This window comes from Podarcis tiliguerta, assembly GCF_965153285.1.
Source record: "Podarcis tiliguerta genome assembly, chromosome: 5".
Classification (NCBI taxonomy): domain Eukaryota; kingdom Metazoa; phylum Chordata; class Lepidosauria; order Squamata; family Lacertidae; genus Podarcis; species Podarcis tiliguerta.
Window position 1 is genome coordinate 64,967,386 of NC_139538.1, and position 13,710 is coordinate 64,981,095.

A 13,710-nucleotide genomic window follows, 5' to 3' on the forward strand; every position below is an offset into this window, starting at 1 on the left:
AATGTATGCATGGGCTCATTTGCAAAAGCTGTGTATCTGGCCTCTCTTCTGCAGAGCAGGAAAATGGATGCTGCTATCATTCATCATCTCTGGTAGAGTTCATAAAGACTCTCCTCCCTGAAAGAGAGGGGAGTGGTTGTGGGCGGGAGCCCGAGCTCCGCCCCTAGCAGGGGGCATCCGCCCCCTGCTTGCTTACCTGGCTGGCGCCCCGCCCACCAACCGGCACCCAATCGGGTGCCGCTGGGGGCGCGTGACCAGCGGGCTTTAAATTGAAGCGCTAGCCCTCTCCCGGCCTCTTTTCCTCCTCGTCTCGCCGAGATTATTGCGGTATGGTGTGTTGGAAGGTTAGGTGTGGCCATCGCCTAAGCCTTCAATTTTGGGTATTCCGTTAAAGGAATCCGGCGGTCGTGTATTCTGTCCGATGCCTGCTTGGCGGGAGGCCATGGCACGACCCCCGGTGATGTCAGGGGAGAGCCTATAGTTGTATTATCATCAACAGGCTCCGCCCACTGGTGATTCAACCCCTGTGGTGGACATCCAATGCCTAAGCCAATACCTTTTCACTGCTGTAACCAATAAAGTTGTGGCCTTTTCATGCCCATAAACCATAATCACGTGTCCTTGTCTATTCATTCCCACGGCGCGGGGGTCGGGTCCTCGAACCACAACCACCATCCCTAAAAGGTTGGCACTTCCAAACCCTCCATAATTCTATTATTTCCACCGAGTATGTCTCATTCTTAAAACTTAAATGGCACAAAAGGATTTCTCTGAAGCTTGGAAAACTACCAGGGTCAAAGCAACAATGCACAGTGACAATGAGTCGCGCTTCCTGGGAAAATGGGATAGAAGAGGTTCTGCAAGCCATAGTAATTCTCAATTATGAAGCTCCCAATTTATTTATGTACAAGGGAGCCCCATGCCATGAAGCTCTGCCAAGACATTAGCTGTTCCTGTATAACAAAACCCGAGAGCTCCACCATGGGACCCAGCACAACTAGCAGGTAAGAAAAGAGTCCAGGTGTCTTGGATGTATCAATCTACAGAAACAAGCGCAGCCAGCAGAGCGTAATTGGCTTTGGCAGCAAAGCTTGTACAGTGTGTGGTAGGAACAGGAGGGAAGGGCAATCAAAGTCTCTCCTGCCATTTCAGATGTTGTTTTCTATGGTAAAATATAGTTACTATGTCATCACCACAGCTGCCACCTGCACACCATTTTCACGTTAGGTTCACGGGGTGGGAATGATTATCCTGCATATATTTATGCTCTTGAATCACAAAAGGAGAACTCACAGCACGACTCTGTATTGTGCCAGCACAGGCCAGTATCCAGGATGGGTGATGCTGGCATGGGGAGAAGCCATACCAAGGCGTCTCACGTGGGACAGGGCTGAGCTGTATTAGCTCCCATGCTGCTAAAGTAACATGGGTGGGTGGTGCCATTGACACCCCTACTGCAACGCTTTCAACATTTAATTCTACTGACAACCATTAAAGTGATTTTTTTTTTGCAAACAAAAAAACAGAGTTGAGTCAGCAAAACGCTGGAGAGGTTGCTACTCTGCAGGCACATACCTCCACTTGTGGTGAGATTGCCCACAAATCTAACCATTTGGGACATCAGTCCAACAAGAAATAACTAAACAGGTACAGTGGTACCTCTGGTTGCGAACGGGACCCGTTCTGGAGGCCCGTTCCCAACATGAGCAGAATGCAACCCGCGTATGCATCTGTGCATGCACGGGTCACGATTCGCCGCTTCTGCGCATGCGTGTGACGTCATTTTGCACGTCTGCGCATGCGCGAGCGGCGAAACCCGGAAGTAACCCTTTCCGGTACTTCCAGGTCACCATGGGACGCAACCTGAAAAAACGTATCATGAAGCAAACGCAACACGAGGTATGACTGTATTAGAAGCCACCCGCAGAACTGGCCCTAATGAATATTTTCCAAAACAATAATGTGCACTCACACTACGAAGAGCTCATCTCTTCAGCCAGGAGCACGATAGCTAGACACTGGAGGGACCTGTCAGGAGTGAACATGATACTAAACTGTATGGGAAACAGCCTTACTACAAAAGCTAGCCAACAAATTGAAACTAGCACAGGGACAAATAAAAGAGGATGCCTTCACCCTGGTGTGGCTCTCTTTTATTACGCACGCAGCGCAACAGGAATGCACCGACAGCATATGAATCGATATGGCTAGCTTGACCAAGAACCCTTCCCCCTCTCACATACAACCACAACTCCCTGTAGTCAACTGAAGGCAATCAACTATGCCCTGGGCCCCCCCAATCTCTCTCACCACCAATGGAAACTAATTAATGAGTAAAAAGTGAACCTACCCATGTGACAATGACACAAAAACCTTCTACACACATGATTTAAAAGAATGAGAGTTTACTACCCCGTCTCCCCCCCATCTCTCTTCTCCCCCAACCTTATACTGTATACAACCTTTATGATCTGAAAACAGAGACGACGTATGTACTTTTGTAACCCAAGAAAATACTAAATAAAAACAATTAAACAAATGTAGTAAGCCTGCAACTTACACAGGAGTTCCATTCTGAAGATCATGCCTAAAACCAAAATTGTGTATAGTCAAAACATATTGGGTTCAATGGCAGGTGGGACTGCCAAATCATTTTTTCTTGTATGTCCACTCCCTTTCCACCCTCTTTTAATTTTTAATTTTTTCACAAGCATGCAAAGCTGAATATGCACTAGTTAAATGCGTGTAAGTTGCAGGCTTATTGTGATGAAAGTGTTACAAAAGAGTGATGTTAAAAAAAATATTCATCCACAGAAGCTGGGGTGGGAAGAAGGGGCTAAACTTCATTGTCTCTCTTTGCAGCTGCTCCTCTCCCCAATGAGAAAATGTCAATTTGTTTTTTTTAAAACAATAGCATTATTCTGAGGCAATCTTAACTAATCAGAGATCACGGAGGTGACATGAAAACATGATCATGCAAGCCAATCTTGACCACAGCATCACAAAGACAAATTAAAGAGAGGGTAGGAATCATTACCCTCACTCTGAAGAAGATTCCTGATGGTGTTAAGAAGTTTGAACGGAGCAGGGAAAGTGCTTTCTGCCAGAGTTCTATATGGCACCTCCTGATAAAAAAAGCTGGTGTGCTTTACCAGTAGGCAAGTTTTGTGTATACGTGCAAAACTCTGTGTTCTGCTCAATCTAAAACAGCAACCAAAACAAATAACATCTATTCTTTATGCTGCCAACAAAGCATAGACCCTATTTTAAAATCATGTCCTCTCAGAAATACTGATTCCAAAATGTCTACACTTTTTTAAATGCAATAATGCCTCAGATTCACCAATACTAGCAATGGTTTTTTAAAAATTCAATAAATCATAATTCATGATACTTAAGGGACGAGATTAACTTACACCTGTAGAGAATGATGCTGTGCTGTTTGCAGGACAGAACTCAAACACACTTTATCACACTGATCAGTAATTAACAGACTGTTGCTTTGTGGGAGCAGCCCTCATATATCTTTGCCAAAGCTCTCCACAAGCTTCTGCTTCATTATTTTGTGCTTTAAAATGCACACGAGGCACACAGTTCTGTGCATATTCCTTTACCATCCTATGTTCCGAATACAAAATATAATTCTTTCCAATCTGTATCCTTTATCCCAATTTCAGTACTCCGTCAAAATATGTACAATGAGGCAGTAATAGTGACCTAAATGCTTTATTAAGAGTGGGTTTACGATGGTTATCATTATAACTTCAGACATCCAAGAAAACTCAGTTGGAGGGGCTGTAAATAGGTTTCCTTTCCCCACAATTTTCAGTCTCATCAAAAGATGGTACACAGCCCCCCTGCGGAAACATAGGAACATAATCTCCACATCAAAAGCACATCTCTCTTGATAAGAGTTGAAGAAGACAAAATGGAACCAAGGTGCTGGTAGTGCCAACCAATCTTGGCTGGCCTTCGTAACTGGCTGAAGCAAAAGCTATGCACAGAACGGAAGTTCCCAGCAAGCTGTGCTGGAATGTAAACAGACATGTAACACGTAACAATCCCATGCATGCTCCTTAAGGCAGAATGTAATTTTCCAACAGTTTTCACCTTCGCCCTGTCCTGCCTTTGGGGGAAGTCATCAGAATCATGAGACCTTACACGGAGCTCAAGACACTGCATAACTGGGCTGGAGAGGATGAACCTCTGCTTTCCTCCACAGTTGGGAAGGTTGGTCGTTCATTGCTATTACAAGGTGGGGGGGGGGGGGAGAGGTACAGATCACCAGTGGCCACCTGGTAAATGTATTTGTGGACCCTTTGCTAAAGAAGACTAAATCATGGAGGAGGCACATTCAAAGCCAGACAAGAAACAACAGAGAAGGAGTACATTACCAAATCTGCGAGCTGTGGGGTGAAGATAAAGTCCAGTGGAGGTTCTGGGTGAAAGAGGCTGAAGAAATGGTATCTGCTGTGGTGCAAAACACCACTAGAATTCAGGAGCCTGATACAGTCCTTTGCAGCCCTTGCTTAAATTAAAGCTGGGGCTGCAAGGGAAGAAAGAGGAGTGCACTTAGAATGTGCTCCTGATTATTCAAGTTGAATCACCTGGTGGGTGATTCAGGTGGATGTCTCTGCCCAGCTGTTAATAGTAGCTCAGTTCTAGTTCTGGCTGTGGGGCAGATTCAGTTCCCTAGCCAATTTAATGGGACACAAGTAGTACCTATATTTAGGTTTGTTTGTTTGCTTAATGAAATGTCTTATTTTTGTTTTGGAATTTACATGAAATATTGGCCATGGAGTGGGCAGTGGAACTGAAAGAGTGAAGGGTGATTCTTCCCTTGTTTGAATGCCCTCTCACCTGAATGCCTTCTTCCCCTCACCCTGTGCAAGGCATTTATTATTGCTTCACCTGTTCAGGGAGATTTTAAAGCAAAGGTCTGGTAGATCTGGGCTTAAATTAAGCCCTGGATTAAAACTCACACAAATGGTCACAGGACTGGTCAGGGATAAAGGCTTTCCCCTTTCTTAGGTTGCACAGGTGCTGGATTGAATCCAGCAAAAAATTTACTGCTCTGCCTTGATGCTGCTACTGCTGCTGCATTAAGATGTGGGTAATAATGTGTTTGGGAGGATGTTGCATCACTCAAATGAGCGTTTCCACCTGTGCAACGTGTTATGCAAGCACAAGTTAATCTGCAGACCTTTTCTGCCAATCTAATTATATGGGTTGTATGCAGAAATACCCTCTTAAAAGTGTGAAAGGGGGATCACTGGCTCTGTATAGCAGTCACATTTGATTGGGCTCCAACAAAGCAGGCCAGAGCTGTAAGGGAAATGTCAAAATATCATTATAACCCGTTTTCCCCCAGGGGTAATATATCATGGTTTAACTTTATGCAAACAAACATTTCTTTGATGTGCCCAGACCCTTTTTGTCCCTGACAGGTCATTTTTATGTAAGCTAAGCTTATTAAAGGTTCAGTGTTCATTGGCCTTGTGGAATTCGTGGTGGAATCCTTTTGGCCTGGAATCTGTCTTGCATTCTTTAGCCCAAAGACAAGCTGTAGCTGAAAATAAATGGATCTGAGTTCATCGCCTGATTACCTTCTGCGTCTCTTGACATCATTCAAGTGCCTGCGTCATTCTCATTTTAATTCTGGCTGCTGTTGCCATAAGGTAAAGAAATTATTGATTAATCATAAAAGCTGTAGACACAAACAAAAACGGATGCATGAGAAGCTTTACCAGAAAAGATAGATATTTTTTTTTTAAAAAAACCCCTCAAGATTAATTATCACAAACATCCCTGCTGTAAATGATTTTGCACCATCTTTAATCTTCCATTCTATGCATCTACAAAGGTTATTGCATTATATAATGAGTATATTGCTGATACCAGGGGCCTGATTCATGTTTCACTTAGAACAGTTTTATAGCTTAAGAATTCCATTATGGAAGCTCCCCAGCAGTTGTAAATTTACAAAGCTCCATTGGCTTTAGCAAAGTTATGCTGATTTAACCTAGAAATAATTAGAAATGTTTCTAATTTATAATGCCATGAGATCTGGATTGTTCCCTTTGCATATTTAACAGCTCTTGTGAATGGGATATATTTTTAAGACTGTCCACCAGCTGTATTGTGCAGCATGTTGTGCTGTAAATGTGATAGGTTGTATCCAATGGGTGCTTTGCTTCTGCAAGTTAATTTCCAACTACTTTTGCTCCCTGAAAAGCTGTTCCTAAAGACTAAGCTAAAGCTGTGTGTTTTTTAATGTGAGCTGATGGGTCTCCCCCACTTTCTCTAACTTTCCCCCCTCTTTATAAATGTGCTATTCAGTGCTATTTTTCTAGAAAAAGAGGTGCCGGAACTCACCATAAATATGTCTCTTGTTCTCTTATAATGACAATGGTGCCCACCTGAGAGGTGCCGGAACTGCTATCTGATGAGTGTGTTTTTATTTGTGTGTGTGTGTGTGTGTGAGAGAGAGAGAGAGAGAGAGAGAGAGAGATAGGAAGACTCTCTTGAATAGAAAGGGATATGTGGAATTCTGGAGTAGGTAGAGGGGGATCAGTGACAATTAGGTGCAAGCAGAAGAGTTTTCCATTAAGGCAACAACACCATTGGCTATAGCCTGCAGCATCCAAAGCAGTTAAATGAGAGAGTGCATTACACTTGGTCCACTTCTAACACGCTAAAGTCTCTGTATGCCCAAAGTGGTCTATTTAGAAGCAAGGCATGCCATCCATTTCAACAAGATGATGAAGCAGGACCTCAGGAAGAAGTAGCTTCTTAAGGGTCACATCACATATCTAAACTGGGCAGGCACTTTCAAGAATGCAAGTTGAATAGATCTGTGCATGGTTTTTTTGTATGTGCTGATGGTATCATAAATTTGCTCAAGAATCTGCTCGGCTAAAAAAAAAAAGTCAAGTCACATTGAGTACATCCACCAGTCAGTAGGCTTGTTAACTTTTTATTTTTTTTGAAAAAAAATATTGATCCCCCCGGGTGAAGCTAAGTAATGGGACCAGGGCAGAACCAGACATGTCAGACACACAGACAAGTAAGCGCTGACCCACACCACCCATTTTAAGCACATCCAATATACATCTACTGCACACATTTTCCCCAAGAATCCTGGGAACTGTAGTTTGTTAAGATGGCTGGGAATGATAACTCAGTGAGGGGGAAACTACAGTTCCTAGGACTCTTTGGGGGAAACATGTGTGAAGTAAACATGTGTTGGACGAGCTTTTAAGTGTAAGGTGTGGATCTGCCCAATGGTGCGTCATGCAAAGAGGCTGGAAGGTTCTGGAGCTCACTGGCTTTCAGGCTCCCCATACTGATTGCTAGCTTGGCACCCCTCAGCCTTTTAGGATTCCTGCAAATGTAAGATTGAACTATGCGTTGACAGTGTGAAGCAAATCTCAACCTTCATTCCCATCACACCAACTCTGTTATGTGAAGTGACCTGTAACGGGAGCTTCCTGTGCAAACTTTAGCATTAACAATAGCGATAATAAGTGGAGAAACGCACCTGCAATGATGAATGGAAGAACTTTGAGTTACATGTACATTATCTAATACTGCTGCCCATAGTGTGTAAAAGATGTTACAGATCAGAAGGGATACAGAGATGAGCTGCATAAGTTATCTAAGACATGAAAAGGATCTTCAGAGAGTCAACATGCTAGTTTCAAACAATATTTGATTTAAGTCATTTGGAGGGAGGGAGCATACTGGTCAATGGCTCTTCTAATTTTTTGAGGAAGACATAGTGAGAGCAAATTGCTACATTGTTGGATACATTCTTATTAGAAATAAGGCACATTTTTTAAAAAAAATAAAAATAAAACCTGTTTCCCAAGGCAGCTAGTGATTTTCTTCATAGTTTGTTTCATTCAAATAAAGGCTCAACCTTCACAAGAAGGGGTCGCACAACACAGGCCACCTTTATGCAGTGTATAATCACTGAATTTACCATCCATGAGTGGCCAATTCACAGCCTGAAAATAATTTAGATCAGGGGTGTAGGATTATCAGCAGGGTAAAATCTGAAACAGCAGTGACCGGTGGTTAAAGCTTCTATGTGCTTTACCGACACATCAAACAAGTGTGTGATGGTTGCCTTCTCAGCTACAATCCACTTGATCAATCAATTTCTGTGCATTTCAGTAGTGGTTTGATGATTATTAAACAATAACTCCAGAGCCAACAAGACTAGTCCATTTTAATGATATTTGTTCAGTGAATTCGGAGCCTGTCAAAAAGAGTTGTTGGGAAGAACAATTAATTGGTACAAATGTGAGTGCAAATTCTCTGGATTCCCCCCCACCCCTCACCCCCTTTTTACTTTAAAGAATTTGGTTCAAAGTATACAACTTATGTGCACGATAACAAAGTTCATACGGTTTTCCTCGGTGACGATAAAAAGCCTACTTTTTGTTATAAATGGGAGTAAAAATCAAAATGAAAAAGAGAGGTCACAGTTTTGTCATTGGTATGTGAAGGTTGTTCCACGGACCCATCCACAGTTCGTCGTCGTCTGACTGCGTGTGATCGCTGGGTAATTCCAAAGGCTCCTTGACATCCTCGTTGTCAACAATGGACTCCTGCTCTTCTGTGCTTTTCAACCTGTTGCCCCCTGACTTTGCTCCTGTGTTATCAGCGTCTATAGCGGAGGATGCAAAGGAAACACTACACGGTCTTGTGTTCAGTTTGTCACTAGATGATGCCCCCGTTGAAAACGTGTTGAGTGGGACGTTCTCCTCGTGCGTCACTGCCAACTTATCAAGTTTCTTGAAATGTTTCCCCAGCCTCACAGGGGATGTGACCTTTAAATTGTTTGAGAGGCAACTGCGCCGGGTTCGAATAACCGAGCCATTTTGGGCAATGTAGATGTTCCCGTTGATATTGGTTTGAATGTTGGGGTTGCTGAGACGATTCCTCTGGCTTTCTGGGGCACTGTCCTCTCCAGTGGAGCTGGTCTCATACTCGGGATCAACAACCAGCTTGATCCTTTTTTTCCTCGCCCACTGAGTGATGACAAAGAGAGAGAGAAATCAATTATTTTATAGTGTAGTTTTTTTTAATGCATAGCACTGGCAGCTCCGTTGCTTCCACTAGAAAACAAAATTAGGTAAGTGAACAATTTCCTTTAGAAAAATCAATTTAACTGCACTAAAATATGCTGAATGACTTGTTAACCACTGTGTATTGAGATTAAAACAAGGAATGCCTCAATATGGATATTTTTGTTTCAGAAATGAAGTAGAGGATATTTACATTAATATCTATAATAAAACAGAGGGGGCAGGAATGTGTGAAGCAACAAGTCTTATAAACATCTCTCATCTCTCACTGGACACATGCAGGAAAACACTTTATTCATGACCTGGAAGGGAGGAAGCAAGTAGAATCTAGATTTTGATTTCTGTGGTGGCCAGTGATTACAAAGCACTTCTGAACTGACTTTGTCTAGTTCCCCCCAGACGTCACTGGACTACAACTCCCATCATGCTTGAATATTGGCTGTGTTAGGTGGGGTTGATGGGAGTTGCAGTCCAACAAGATTAGGAATTGGGGAAGCCTGCTCTAGAATCTCTGTTCCCTGACACCATTTGTATAATGAACTGAAGGTGTTTTCAAGTTAACATGCTTGGTTTTGCATTTCTATTAGCATTGGCAGGAGTGGATTCTCTATATTGGAAAGACTTGGGAAATGAAACACACTGAGGTATCTTCCCAGGAAATGGTGTGATGTCATCTTCAGGCTGATCCGTTTGACCCCATAAGCCAACCAGTGAGCCCAAGCTGCAGAAAATATGGGTGACTTTTCCTGGGACTCTCTCTGAAAGCCTGAGGTTTACGTAGTTCTCTCTGAAATACATTCATCTGAGGCAGTAGATTACGAATGACATCTTATCTCTTGATATGCTTACCTCCATGATCAGAAACTGAACTTACATAGAGTTATATCCATGATAACTGTCTCTGTCAGACATAACCAAACTCCCAAAGTTTTCACACCATAAACACAGGCAGATAGATGAACTAGCCTTAGAGATCAACAGGGTATGTACAATATACCAATAGGGTACATATTTGGAAAATCATTATCACTTCCTCCTAGAATTAATCACTTGAAATATTGTATTGTAATATCAGCTCATGAAGAGCACTTGACATTTCTGCTTCAAGGGGGTCATTGAACGAAAGCAGTGGTATTTTACAGCTTGACAATCTTAGTTTCTGAAGCAAGTGTAACCGTGTGCATGTTGCAATTAAAGGGGATGGGGAATATACCACATGAAACCATGCTTATCCCCACATGATGTCTCGCTAGCATGAAATCCCGATGCATGTAAGGATTTGCTCATTTACATTAATCGAATTACAGTACACAAACCAAAACTTTGGAATAAACCAGCCAAATATAATTGCAACAGATTCAATATAATTATTAATTATCTTCATAATTGGCCTCCCAATCTGAGCACTAACCATGTAAATTTAATGAAAAATAATCTATCTAGTTAATAAGTAGTTTTCATGCTAAATAACGAACCTAGCTATAAGCAATTTGGGTAGGCATAGAATTTATGCAAATAGTTTTTCAGTGAAAATGTTTTTTATATATATATAAAGCAATTTGATTTCTAAGGCACAGAGACATCTTTAGAAAATGCAAATCACACAGTGGTAGAAATAGACATATCTACCCCTCTCCCCCAATATTTAAAGAAACCGCTAATTCACACACGCTGGCTGTTTGCTTGATTACTGCAGCTTCAGCTTTTCTGAGTGAATGAACCATCTCACAGCACAAACACCAGAGGAAGAATGTTCATAGCAGCTCACACCACTTCAAACGCAACCCCATTCACCGGAGTTCACCTTCTACTAAGGATCAGGAAATGCTGAGAAATCAAGAATCACGTCTGGACTCAACCTAATCAATCCATCCATCAATAAGTAATAAAAGTTTTGTTGTCAAAGTTGTTGTAATCTGGACAAGCCACCCTGTTTTTAATTATTCTTATTATTTTAGCCCCTGTGCAATCCTATTAGTGTGTATTCAAGTTCGTGAAACTGTTCAGCTAGGAGCCCTTAACTCTTCTGCAAAACAATTCTTTTAATAGAAGAGAGTGGCAGGCAGGCTACTGGCAGGTTCCCAAACTGTGTCCAAGACTTGCATAATGCTCCCTCCCTCCTAAAAAAGCAACACAGAGAGAGCACAGCAAACCAAAACCACACCTCACTGCACACTGTCTACCTCTTGTTCCACCTCCTGTGTTCTAAAAAGATGTAGAGTCACTGGGATTTTCTGACTCAGCAGTATCTGCGATCCTTGTGGGCCCTTTCTTCCGATTCCTCTCCCTTTTGGGGACATCTTCAGAATCTGTTGGAGTGGCTGAGCTCTTGGTAGTACCTCTCTCTACCTCACTGTCCTCCTCTGGGTCAATTTCGTCCTCACTGCCCCCTCTCTGTTTACTAGAGGTTTCAATGTCATCTGACTCCTCCTCTTCTATAGCTGATGGTGGCTCTTCTTCTTCTGATAGTTCTTCTATGGCATCATCTAATTCACTTCCTCCTGTAGATGACCGGTTCTTGAGACTGGACTTGGAGCTCCTGCTTTTCTTTGTCCTGGCAGTAACTTCGCTGCTGACGGAGCTCTGCAACGACGACGACATCTTGGACTCTGTATCTTCGGACGCTTTGCTCTGAGAATCGGAGGTTTCGTCTTCGGAGCTGCTGCTACTTGAACTGGACCCGGACGAATCTGAACGCTCTTCATCAGAGTCCACTGTGCTTTCAGTGGTTTCGTCTTGGTCCAGCGTCACTGTCAAGTAGTCTTTATCAGAGGCAGAGGTGCTGCTTGCGGACGACGACGACTCACTTGAAGACGACGACGTCCTTCTCCTTTTCTTCCTGCCGTAGTCGCTCACTTCAGACTCGCTTTCCGCCGTGACGCTGATTGAAATCCCTGACTTCGAGTCCGATTCGCTCACTTCCTCTGATGTACCACGCTCCCGGAGTTTCTTGGAGGTGCGCTTCAGGGCACGGCCAACCTTCTTTGTCGATATCACGTCACCGGCTGATTTCTGGAAATAGCTTCCCTTGATAACCATGCTGTCTTCTCCTTCCGCTTGGCGAGCTGCTGCCTCCAGCTCTGCATAATCTGCATCTTTCCCTTTCACTTTCTGCAGCATCATTGGGAAGATCTTTGCCTTCTTCCAAGGAGATGGTGTTGCCTCCGTGGTGGGTCCTGGCTTGGGGGCACTAACTGCTATTCGGCTCAGCTGCATCACTGCTTTGAGTTTCTTCCTTCCCTGGCTGGGGCCTGCCTTTTTAGCCGCCACTTCACCTACTGCACTAATAGCTACTGGAGGCCCTGGCCTTTGGCTTACAGCTCTTCTGGGAACAACTGCACCAGGACTTGTCCTCTGCAAATCATAAGAAATGGAGCTTAGTTGGCTGGCTTGAAAACATGTCTCCCTAGAATACTTTGCAGCAGGAAGAAATGAAGAGTTAATTGCAAGGGAGAGGGGAAGAAGCAAAATAAGTATATGGATTAGACTTGTTTTTAACATTGCCACTGGTAATATCTAAGGAACAATGAAACTAAAGTAGTTGTGAAAGTCATAGGCCAAGTCTTCTTTTTTTTGGGGGGGGGGAGATCTCCGTACGGCTTGCAGTGGAGGCAGGAGACAATTCTATGGCACAGTAATTTGAATCTTCTTCATATGTTTATACCAGACCTTTTTGATTGTTGCCTGTACCAAAGGCTTTTAGATATGCACTAGTTATATGATAATTTAAAACCACAATTGTAATAAAATGCACTTTATCACTTTAGCCACTAGATGATGCTGCAGTGCTGAAAATGAATAGATGTCAAAGAAACCGTTTTGTAAAAACTCTCTCTTTCCCCCTCTGCTCCGCCATATAGACCCATCTAGAGCCCTAAACAAGTGGCCTCTTGAATTTCTCTATCATATTTATTGGCAGAGGCACAGACACTCCCCCTTTCCCCCCTAAGGTATTTTCTTTCTTTCCTGGCCACCCTTTTGCATCCTTGCAGTGCTCCAGAACCAGAGTTCCCCTGAGGCCCCTGGGGGCTGGGATGGCAGCAGCAACTCAGGCTTGATAGCATATTATTAGGGCTTTGGTCATGCTACAAGATTGGTCTCAGTTTTATAGTGCCCACAAGGAGGAACGTCTCTGAAGATGCAGAGAGTACACTTCCTTCCTCTCAATCCTCTACATCCTGGGTAGGCAAACTAAGGCCCGGGGGCTGGATCCGGCCCAATCGCCTTCTAAATAGGGCCAGGAATCAGCGTGTTTTTCAATGAGTAGAATGTGTCCTTTTATTTAAAATGCATCTCTGGGTTATTTGTGGGGCATAGGAATTCGTTCATATTTTTTTCCAAAATATAGTCCGGCCCCCCACAAGGTCTGAGGGACAGTGGACTGGCCCCCTGCTGAAAATGTTTGCTGACCCCTGCTCTACATCTGTCTACTATCCCAGAGGCAGGCGACAGCAGAGGGAGCTCTAGATCAGGGCCATGGAAATGTAGCTTTCCAGGTGCTGTTGGATTCCAACTCCCATCAGCCCCAGCTGGCATGGCCAATGGTCATGGCACGACCAATCCACAGGTTTCCCCCACCCTGGTCTATGTTATCCACTTGAGAAGTGGGATATGG

General features: G+C 43.4%; 2 protein-coding genes across 25 annotated transcripts in view; both read right to left on the reverse strand.

The window, feature by feature from the left end:
- Positions 1–8,216: 8,216 nt before the first annotated feature.
- Positions 8,217–13,710, reverse strand: part of PCDH15 (protocadherin related 15) — a 609,044-nt gene continuing 603,550 nt past the window's right edge. For all 24 annotated transcript variants that reach the window (XM_083441352.1, XM_083441358.1, XM_083441371.1 and 21 more), the window contains one exon: positions 8,217–9,038. In XM_083441352.1, coding sequence (XP_083297478.1) covers positions 8,487–9,038 — 552 coding nt within the window. In that variant the 3' untranslated portion in view covers positions 8,217–8,486. The remainder of the gene's footprint in view (positions 9,039–13,710) is intronic.
- Positions 9,047–12,596, reverse strand: LOC310677842 (uncharacterized protein; the record flags this gene model as incomplete). The annotated part of the gene is made up of 1 exon (XM_083441029.1): positions 9,047–12,596. The coding sequence occupies one exon, from the start codon at positions 12,594–12,596 to the stop codon at positions 11,301–11,303; it is 1,296 nt and encodes a 431-aa protein (XP_083297155.1). The 3' UTR covers positions 9,047–11,300.